This window comes from Hippocampus zosterae, chromosome 14 (assembly GCF_025434085.1).
Source record: "Hippocampus zosterae strain Florida chromosome 14, ASM2543408v3, whole genome shotgun sequence".
Lineage (NCBI taxonomy): Eukaryota > Metazoa > Chordata > Actinopteri > Syngnathiformes > Syngnathidae > Hippocampus > Hippocampus zosterae.
The window spans coordinates 7,749,016-7,759,905 of NC_067464.1; the positions used below are offsets into that span (position 1 = coordinate 7,749,016).

The window sequence follows — 10,890 nt, forward strand, 5'->3', positions numbered from 1 at the left end:
GAATGCTGATGCTACACTGCTATCTACTGACCAAATTGAGTACTTTTCGTCCTACTCAATTATACAAAAAAATGGAAGCAAAATGTTAACGGGGAAAGGACATCTCTTGGGTGGGGGAAAGTGATCACACTGGACATTACACAACTACGTGTTAAGGTTCTCCAAAGCCCGGGGAGGGGTGGGGAGAGAGAGAGAGAGAGAGAGAGAGAGAGAGAGAGAGAGAGAGAGAGAGAGAGAGAGAAGGGCGTGGCATGTTCACAAATGGAATTTCACTTCCTGTCTCTCTAACCAGGTGAGTGCAGATTGAGTCACTTGTAGTGTCGTCACACGCCACAGTTCTTTGTCGTTATCAAGCTTTGGAGTGTTCCATTCCCAAAAGTGTCACCGACGGCGAGAGAGCCTCGGCAGGATCGTGGATGTTCTTCTTTTAGGTTTTGTGTGTGTGCGCGTGTGAGTGAGAAGGTAACACGAACACGTTTGTGTTCACCCTTCGCGGCCCAGGAAGACATTTTAAGTTAATTATTGGCCTCGGTTTCGTTACAGGTGGCGCTAGGAATCCGATCTTGAACTGTAGGAGTTTTTTTCTTAATTGTTGTAATAATTATGGGTTGGTGGCCGCTGGTGTCGCTACTGGTATTTTTGGCGTGCGCCTTCAGTCAGGAGACAGGTGAGGAGTGTTTGGCCAAATTTAAGAAAGGCCGCGAAGATTTTGTGTTGGACGTCGACGAGTCCGTGAAGGACGGGGCCATATTCATCTCGTCCCCTAAACTGGACCGCTCCAGAGACTGCGTGGCGGCCTGTTGCAAGGAGGAAAAGTGCAATGTGGCCTTCATGCAGGGGGGTGCTGAGGAGAACTCCATCAAATCCTGCTTTCTCTTTAACTGCCTCTACAAGAAGAAATACGCCTGTCGCTTTGTAAGGAAGAAAGGTTACTACAACTACATCCTGGAGTCTGTCTACGAGAGTTACCTTGAAGTGGATCTCCCACCAAGTAAGACTATCAACACACGCACAGGTCCTAAATATTTTTGAATCGATCACGACCCCTCTCGCTTATTCACCTTCAACAAAATGTTAATATAATTTCTTTCATGCTCTAAATCAGTGATTCTCAGCTGCACTTTGCACACGTAAGCTTGAGAAGATATGTTTAAAAATGTTATTTCTATATTTTCAATGCGTATGCTGTTGAACGTTGCATGTTGTTTATTGTTGGTAACTTCTGCAAAAGTGGCTCATGGCTCGGCAATGATGGAAAAAAATAAAGTTCCAGAGTGACAACAGTTGAGAACCGACACTTTAAACATGTACTGCCTACACTGTTTTGCAATAAAGGTGTCTGAAACAAAGTCAAGGCGAGTTGCAGATAGCTTCAAAATGCTTTAGGACAGTGATTTTTGTGTTTATAATTTTGTTTCCTTTCAGATTTATTATACTTGTTCAAATAAAGTGATTTTTGATACGTGAGGATTATCATCATCAAGCATTTATGTCCCATTTTCACCAAGACTACTACGTACTACCCATTTTTTTTTGTAATAGTGGTCATGATGCAGGTACTGGCAAGGCTCCAGACTGCCCCTAAATGCTGACATTTTGAGATAGTACAAGTAAATTTTTCATCCACTCCCACATTCGTGACCATTGAATTTTCAGTAAAAAAAAAATCTTCATATTATTGTAACCAGGTGAAACCTTACTTAGACGTTTGTAGTGAAGGCTTCCTTGTTCCAGAGACTCGGCTACATTATTATCATGATGATTGAATGTTTTTGTTCCTGACAAACCTCTGGTCCACACCTGATTTATCAGCAACATAATGAAAATGAGAGAAAATATGAATATTTACATCACAAGTCGATTACAGTGTGTGCCACTGAATTTTCTACTTGCACCCTTAAAATCACTCAAATTTAAGGGTGAAATCTCAAATAATAATTTGAGATCTCAGATGCTGTTAAAATACCCACGGGATCCTAGTGATGGACTGAAAATGAAAAATGGACTACTTTGACGTGCGGACGTTGTATCGGTCTGTCGTGGTAAAGAAGGAGCTGAGCCAAAGGGCGAAGCTCTCAATTTACCGGTCGATCTACGTCCCAACCCTCATCTATGGCCACGAGCTATGGGTCGTGACCGAAAGAACGAGATCCCGGATACAAGCGGCCGAAATGAGTTTTCTCCGCAGGGTGTCCGGGCTCTCCCTTAGAGATAAGGTGAGGAGCTCGGTCATCCGGGAGGGGCTCAGAGTCGAGCCGCTTCTCCTCCACATCGAGAGGAGCCAGATGAGGTGGCTTGGGCATCTGATTCGGATGCCTCCTGAGCGCCTCCCTGGTGAGGTGTTCCGGGCATGTCCCACCGGGAGGAGACCCCGAGGAAGACCCAGGACACGCTGGAGAGACTACGTCACCCAGCTGGCTTGGGAACGCCTCGGAATCCCCCGGGGAGAGCTGGAAGAAGTAGCTAGGGAGAGGGAAGTCTGGGCTTCCCTGCTAAAGCTGTTGCCCCCGCGACCCGGCCCCGGATAAGCGGTAGATGATGGATGGATGGATGGATGGATGGACTACTTTGAATCCATTGTATTGCTTGGTTAGATTCAATGTAGTCACAAGTGTTATTTTTTCAGGCAAATATGAAAAAAATCGAGACACACATCTCATCTCTGAATGACTTGAAATGACATCTGTGTCCAAGAGTTTCTCATCTTTTGGCAATAGAGAAATAAATGTACACTTCTCTCCTCAACATTAAGTTGCGCATTTTTTAAAAAATGTTTATTCTTCCCCTCTTCCCGCAGTAAATACCAGTCCCACTCTGTTTGCACTCACGACACATAAGCCCAAATAACTAGGCTAGAAACCTCCATTTGAGCATGTTGACACACGCCCAAGACCTTACGGCCGCCGCCGTACTTTTCGTTTCTCATCTACCGCGGATTGATTTCACATGTGAATGTGTTGCGCTATGAGCTTGGAAGAGGGTTGAATAGGAATCCGTGTGCGCTCGGTGGTTGTGGGTTAAAACTGTTCCCATGCTGTCTCACTCCAGAAGAAACCGACCGTCCACCAGTGGCCAATGGAGGCCAGGACCGCGTGGTCCAGCCTCAAGACAGCGTGACGCTGAATGGCTTAGAGAGCAAAGACGACGAAGGAATTGTGTCCTATATGTGGCAAATGATTACAGAGTATCCCTATGCTGTGATAGAGGTGAGGCAGTGTTAATTGGCCGTTGAGTTCTCAGAAAGTGATGCATCCAAATGGTAACCAAGTGTTTTTTTTGTTTTCACGTAGAAAACCGGCTTCCAAGACCAGATAGTTGTGTCCAATCTGACGTCGGGAATGTACAAATTCCAATTGACGGTAACGGACACCATTGGTCAGTCGGACTCGACCAAAGTCACTGTTCTGGTTCTTACACCTGAACAGTCGGAACGTAAGTATCTCCGCTTTATTCACAACTTTTTCCATGAGAGTCATAGTCACCACGAGCAGCCTATGAGGCTTCCCCCTTTCATACCAAACATTTCTGAATTGTTTTAAGTAGATGTTACACTCGTGGAAATATATTTTGGTCAAGATCCCACACTTATGAATACATTAACTACAAGCCGACAATATACCGTATGCAAACAAAACAGCAAACATATTTGAGCTCGTCAACATAGTGGCCAATGACCGGGTGAAGATTTTTTTTCTTTTTCTCGTATTGGCATCGTATGACCGACTGTTGGCAACATGATTTAGTTGGCAAGCTGACTGCGTGCCCTTTAGTGAATGTACTTTGAATTTCTGAAAGGTTATTCTATCTATTGATATTTCGGAGTGAACGACACACGATATGATGAAAATTGCAAAACATACCTGGAAGTGCAGATATTTACTCCGAAACGAGCCACCGGTTTCAGAAAGACAAAATGCTGATCGTAAACATCGCCTGAGAGTGCCTTATGACAGTTTGGACAGCAATTTCAGGGATTACGTGCAAAATGTTCAATATGATCATGAAGATACATGATCAAAATTAGTCATTTATCAAATAACTTGTTGTGGACTATAAAACTAAAACGCTTGTCATATAAGCATACTGGAGTTAGCAAGGCAGTGTGTGGGACATGCCAAAGTAGGAAAGATTGGTTTGAAATAAGGATACATTTTAAGCGACTTGCCATTGCACCGGGGTGGGTTCAACTTGCCAATGCACCAGGGTGGGTTCAAATGTTCGGACCTCATGGTTTAATTATTGTGCTACGTTTTCAAGACAATGACTCTGCATTTCATAGGCTAGTGTGCAAAAATCTGAGAAATTCTATTCCAACCATTGCAGTAGGAGTGATATTGCTCCCCAATGTATTTTATAGTGTTAAAGTGGCTATTTTGAGAGAAGGAAACAAAGCAAGTTGAGGTTTGGGGGGGGGGGGGGGGGGGGAGTGTGGGTGGACTACTTGTGAACCACTGTTTCATATGACATGTTGACGTGTATTTTGACACCCCTTGAGAGTCGCCCATTTGTTTCATGTTGAGACAATGCCCTCATGCTCGTGTACTTTCCTCAGGGCTTTTTACATACCTTCACCCCCCCCCCTTCATTTTCACATTTCTATTTGCTTTACTAAGCATGACCCTGTTGACAAGACAACACCAATAGTTCTGAAGGGCTGATGTCCTCGTTGTTTTGCCATTGTGGGGACTTTGTCTTTTCATGTGATGAAACCTGTCGAGACTTGTTGACTTAATTCCTGCTGGCTGAATGATAGAATGGTACAAAGATAAGAGAACTACAACATGCGATCGGAGCCCTTTTGATCTTGAATCCACTGTCGGGGTGATTTCTTCAGAATTCCACACGTGACCCGTTGACGTGAATCGTCATACTTATGTTCTGAGATCGCCGCAAAACGGAAGTGAGGAACGTATTTGGTTATACTCCCACTCCCTCCACCCCCGACTCAACAAAACCTGTCTGTCTGGTTTCGGCTTGGGTTTCGTAAACGTGAACACTCTTATCGCCCTCTATCATTTGAAAGTCATTAGAAGGCTTTTACGTAGGTTTATTTATTAGTGGTCAATTCATATATTTCGTCAAAGTGGTTTACGGTAAATGCACGTGTGGAGTCGTGTAAAGGCTTCCACAAGTTAGTTAAATTATCCATGAACAGCTTGTTTGGAATGTGTGTAGCAGAAGAGGTGAAAGTAGTGGGGGGTGGGGGGGGGTCAGCCAGGTTTCATTCAAGTGAAGATTTACTGAGTGGAAGATATCAGTCTAAATTCAGAGTGAACATTTTAACCTCACTTTTAATATACTAATAATAAATCCACAGATGTCAAACATTTCGAAGCGCTGAACAGCCACTCGCCCGGCTTCTCGTTCGGTCTTCCCCAGGTTGGTTGATTGCCGTCTTGTCCGTGTTCCTCTGAACGGGTTCTCACTGGGAAGTAAATTCCTTGTGTGTTTCTTGCAGCCTGATTCAGATTTGGAGAAAGAAACCATTTAAATTTGCTGTTGATTTCATATACCCGTGTTAAAAAAAAAATTGCCTGCATGGCATTTTAGATGCTTTACTCCATATTCAATATATTAATTTGCCATGTATTCCTCAATGTCTGCAATCTGGCCTGTGATGACACCGTCCGTTTTATAATGTCTGTTAATCGTCAACCGTCCATACAATAGAATGCGTACTCTGCCTAAATTTGGATGACATGCGGTCACTAAATGTGCAGAGGGAGATTTACTGCTTGGAAGCCCCATGAGATTTTAGTATTTCTTACCTTTTATTCCGATCTGATGGGGGTGCGCGTTTTGATGATAAGCTTATTGTGTGATATCGTAATTCTTCATGAGACTCATGAGCTTGTTAAAACAAAAGAAAATGGCAGCTATAGTTTTCAGTTCACATCTGGCGTCTAGTCAAAGGCAGCTCTTTGTAAGGTCATGTAAGATGAGCACGGTGTGTTTCTCGTCAGCCACCCACAGACTGACAAACTACGTCTCCTTTTGTGTCCCACACGTTTGACACAAGCATCCTCTTTTCACATGTCTCTCTATACACAACGCCGTCTTGTGTAGTCTGTACTCCTAAAAGCAGACACAAATGTGTTGGGAAGAGCTCCAAAAAGTGTGTGGTCTACATTGGTGGTGTGTGGTCTACATTGATTCAGAAGGAGACGGGGAAATATATTTTCATGCTGCCTAGTTTGGATATTAATAATTATAAACATTTGAATATGGAAAACAGCCCCCCCCCAATGTTTTCAAGTACCTGTTAAAAGATGAAAAAAAAATCACCTGACAATTCCCTTTACTTCCTGCAGATCACTGCATGGCTCCAAAGAAGATTGGACCATGTCGCGGTGCCTTCCCCCGTTGGCACTATAACGCCGCTTCGCAGAAGTGCGAGGGGTTTGTGTTCGGCGGCTGCAGGGAAAACCTGAATAACTATCTTTCAAAGGATGAGTGCGCAAATGCCTGCTATGGCACGGGTATGTTTAACTTCTCTTCCAATTATCCATTTATAGTGTGGGGATTATTTGACGTTTCTCAGGGACTTTTATTTATTTTTTGGTGGATATGATGCTCTTGTCTACATAACAGGCCTGCGTACACGTTGCTTTTAAATTGCAAATGAACCCCTTTGCATATGTTTGCGTGCATTAGAAATATATGCACGCCGGAAACGACAATCGGTGGTTCCACCACAATTGTTGCTCACGGTGGTCCTTCATTCAAAAAGCAAAAGGTTGACTTTTACTCATATTTTCCTGTCCGCCAGTTGCACGTGACCAAGATTGTCCGCTTTAATAAAAACAACGTGCAAAATCATTTTGGACGGATGCAGGCTGTAAAAAAAAAACAGAATGCAAAATCGCACTTAAAAAAAAAATCCACAATTTAGTCAGTCCGTGAAAGGTGAACTGCGAAGTAGCAAGGGACCACTCTACATCAATTATTTTGTCCAAATATCTACATAAAATGAACCGAATGATTTTTTTTCTTATTTGTTATTTTTGTCAAAGCTCATGTGCAATTTCCATGTCATGACGTTACGACGTAGATGACCAATGATTCGAACTTTGAATTGCAGCGTGATGCATGATAATTGATAATGAGTGTTCCAGGAGCCATCCCACTGTCTTTCTGGGCCACTCAATGTCTCCACTTGTTGTCCGGTGATTACTATCTAATGATTTGTTTTTGTTTTTTTCCTTAGAAAAAAAGGGTAGTGGTAGAGGTTTACCAGTTCCAGATCAACGAGGTATGTCCCGATTGTACCTCGTGACAGAGTTGTTTTTACTCATAGCATTCAATTTTCTAGACCAGGTGTCACCAACATTTTTGAGGGTGAGAGCAACTTCATGTGTACCGATTGTGTGAAGGGCTACCAAATTGATACACGTCTGAAATAACATATTTGTCCAAAATACCTTCAATAATATGAGGATGTGTTATTTTTAATACTTGATGATTTAAATTGTCAGACTTTGATCGTGTTTCAAAATGTCTCACAGTACTGCCAATGTTTGCATTTTTAAATCATAATTTCTACTAGCAAATCACAATGTCCAGGCACTGGCGGGCTACTCAAGTGGTCTTCACGGGCTACCTGGTGCCCGCGGGCACCATGTTGGTGACCACTGTTCTAGACTGTAACATCTTCTTGTTGATGGTGCTTTTCCTACGTGTTCACTGGCAGAAAAGTGTGGCGTCGCATGCACCGCCGAGCAGTTCACTTGTGCAAACGGCTGCTGTTTGGAACCGGGCTTGGAGTGTGACTCAACCGCCCAATGTAGCGACGGCTCAGATGAGCAAAAATGCAAGGATTGTAAGGAGCTGTTGTGTTTTTTTTTTAAAGAACTCGTTAAGCTTACATGGGAGAAATTTAGGCTTACCTCAATTTATATATTTTCTTGTATTTCAGTGGACAACACATTTCAGATTTTGCTGAAGATTCCAGTGGATGAGCAAAAAGGTGATTTTTTTTTTTAAATTCCCTAGACAAGATTATAGTAGTAGAATCTCATTTTATTTAATGTTCTGTAAAGTGTTTTGTTACAGCTACAGCTGTTGTGAAAGCGCTATAATGTGTTGAACAATTTGTGATGATTTCCTTGTCATTCCCTGTTGTTGTCAGTGCGCTGCACGGAGCCCCCACAGACGGGCAGCTGCAGGGACACGCTCAGTAAGTGGTACTACAACCCTCTCCAGCAGGCCTGCAGTCGCTTCAACTACGGCGGGTGCCAGGGAAACGAAAACCGATTTGACTCCAAGGAGGGCTGCCTCAAGGTCTGCAGAGGTGTGACAGGTGGGTGGTACTCGACAAGGTTTATTGTCGTTGAAGAAAATGAAATGAATGAAAACTAAAATTGGGAAAAAAATATTTTGGGTGACAAAATAACACGTTTAGGAAACAAAATGAAAATGAGAGGAAACGACTTTTTCCCTTCATAAAACTAATCGCCACAAACGACAACAAAAATGTCCTCCCTTTGGCTGACCTTGACCCCATCTCCCGAATTGAAGCTAATTTAAGACCAGCTCAAAGAAGAACTGAAATTTGTTTTTTGTTTTGCAATGATGAACAGATCGTAAGTTAAACATTGGCTTTACTTTCCATTGTGATGTTAATGTGTGTCCTGGCCTGTTTATTTTTAGCACTGGCACACTCTCTGCATGTAACCTTCAAAGCAGTATTATGCACCGCAATTATTACACTTTGAGTTCCCCGCTTTTTTTTTTTTTTTTACTCACACCCAACAAATACCCTGTTTTCTAAAAATAAAAACCTTGATACTCACTGACTTCGCACCTTTCATGAACTAGATATTTTAAAACGCGCGAGCCGTGTGTAGCATTCTTGTCAGTCGACCAGCCGTTTATTTTCCTTAAGCACTTAAGCTCTATTGTTGAATTAAAGCTTTAGTTTGGACTGGTAATGGAGGCCTACTTTGCTTTTGCCAACACTTCCTTTTGCCGTAGGTGATTTCCTCAGATTTGTGACACTGGTAAAAATTCATAGCCCCGGGAGGAGGGGGGGATCAAAGGAAAATTCAGTGGTACCGTAATTTGTGTTCTGTTGCTTTAAGATGTGCTCAGCGGGGCTGTATGAAGGAAAGCATAACAATGCGGTTATAGTAAATCCTTCAGCAATGATAATCTGTTTAATATTAAAACATTGTGAGATTGTGTAGATTTCATCGTAACAGAAGCATTTTCTTTTTCCTTATTGGACCAAATAGACCAGCGCTTTTTAATGTTGACCAACTATTAGCTCCTATCCCCACTTTTTATAATGCAGTTGGTCAAGATTAAAACTTAAAATATGCTGCATTATTGTAATTGCATCTCAGTAGATCCTCTCCTGTAGTTTAATTTGAAGATAAGATACTTTCATCAAGCCGATTCTTTATAATTCAGCCTCTTGGTCAATGTGTCAACCCCCATTGCAAAATGGGTTGGTAATGATTTAACCATCAGCTGTCCTTGTGCAAAGGAATGATTGAGAATAGGTTCAAGTTAGATTACCGGTAAATTAACTTGAGCTCAGCATTTCCTCAGCAGTATTTCTGAGTCAAATTACGGTAAATTCTTTTGTTTTTCCTGCTTCTGTTGATCTGGGGTTTTTTTCTCCCCCCAGAAAAAGATGTGTTTGCAAGAAGAGAGGAGTTTGAGCGGAGAGTGTCAAAAAGTCAGACAGGTATGGAACTGTCCTTGTAATTTACAATTCAAATTGAAATGAAACATTCTCCATTGTGTTTTTTCTTTTTTTTTTTCCTCCATCAAATGAACCGTTTGATCCTTTTCCAGGTGTTATAGCAATAGCAGCTGTCCTGGCTATCGCCATTGTCATCATATTGGGCGTCCTGTTGTATTGCTTCATGAAAGGAAAGAAGAAGTCGTCACAGCACCACCGTGTGCCTGTCAACAACGCTCCGCTCACCTCCCTAGAAGACAGGGAGCATCTGGTCTACAACAGTACCACCAAGCCCATCTGACCCCGGAGCAGACGCCAGAGCCGTGCCATTTACTGAATGAACTCTGATTGATGAGAGACAGCCAGGTCTTCTCATTCCACACGTGGAACTGTTTTGTGCGTGTAAAGTTTGTCAAGGCAATATGTGTACAGGAGGCAGTGTCTTGTTGAAAATGTTAAGTGTGATGTTTAAATATTTTATTTTCACTCTGTTTGTTTTTAACACTATTTTGTTGACTAAACACTTAGATTAACAGGGACCTTGAGTCATTTCATCTGTTAGATGACCTCGGCATACTTCATTTAGCCCCGCTTCATAATAGCCTGTTACTTCAAAGTAAAAATCGTCTTTCTTCAAGTGCAACACTTGAGCTTGATGTCATGCTCCTTTTAACTCACTGACATCTCCTGTCTGACTTGTCCCTGCTTTATCTTCTACTTTTTACTCCCTTGGATGATCTGAATAACATAGGAACGATCCCTAATCTTGATTAAAGAGATTTTAGAAGGAATGTTTTGTTTTTAAAAGTGTTTTTATAGCCAGCTTAATGCATGCTAATACATACCTAAATAAAATATCTTTGTTGATCACGTGACCCAAGTTGTTGTCTTGAGCAGTGTCATGATGGTTAAGCCAAATAAAAGAATTATCTCCACATGCTAGAAATGTTTCATCTTGTTTGAGCATAAAAGATTGACTTGCGGGTTGTACACATTTATTTATTTACATTGTGGAATACTTGATCCATGTCCTCAAAAAGAAGTCTTCCATATTCCAAGAGTGTTCAGGTTGATACTTGGGCTGTCACTATTAAATGGTTTTGGAATTTATTATTGTATTGATTACACCATCGATTCATTGAATCATTGGATAAAATTTCATTTTACATTAAAGTTTACCAAACCGTTTTTCCGCTGACTCT

The 10,890-nt window shown here is 42.0% G+C and overlaps 1 protein-coding gene across 2 annotated transcripts; it reads left to right on the forward strand.

Moving 5' to 3' along the window:
- The first annotated feature begins 264 nt into the window (after positions 1 to 264).
- On the forward strand, positions 265 to 10,623 carry spint1a (serine peptidase inhibitor, Kunitz type 1 a). 2 transcript variants are annotated; one of them, XM_052085919.1, is made up of 11 exons: positions 265 to 462; positions 544 to 991; positions 3,049 to 3,206; positions 3,291 to 3,432; positions 6,312 to 6,479; positions 7,208 to 7,252; positions 7,691 to 7,819; positions 7,916 to 7,966; positions 8,129 to 8,299; positions 9,632 to 9,691; positions 9,802 to 10,623. In XM_052085919.1, exons 2-11 carry the CDS (start codon positions 604 to 606, stop codon positions 9,987 to 9,989), a joined length of 1,500 nt encoding a protein of 499 aa, XP_051941879.1. In that variant the 5' UTR covers positions 265 to 462; positions 544 to 603; the 3' UTR covers positions 9,990 to 10,623. The 2 variants fall into 2 exon arrangements, with proteins under 2 accessions (XP_051941879.1, XP_051941878.1); XM_052085918.1 differs by having other exon boundaries at positions 265 to 991.
- The last annotated feature ends 267 nt before the right edge of the window (positions 10,624 to 10,890 follow it).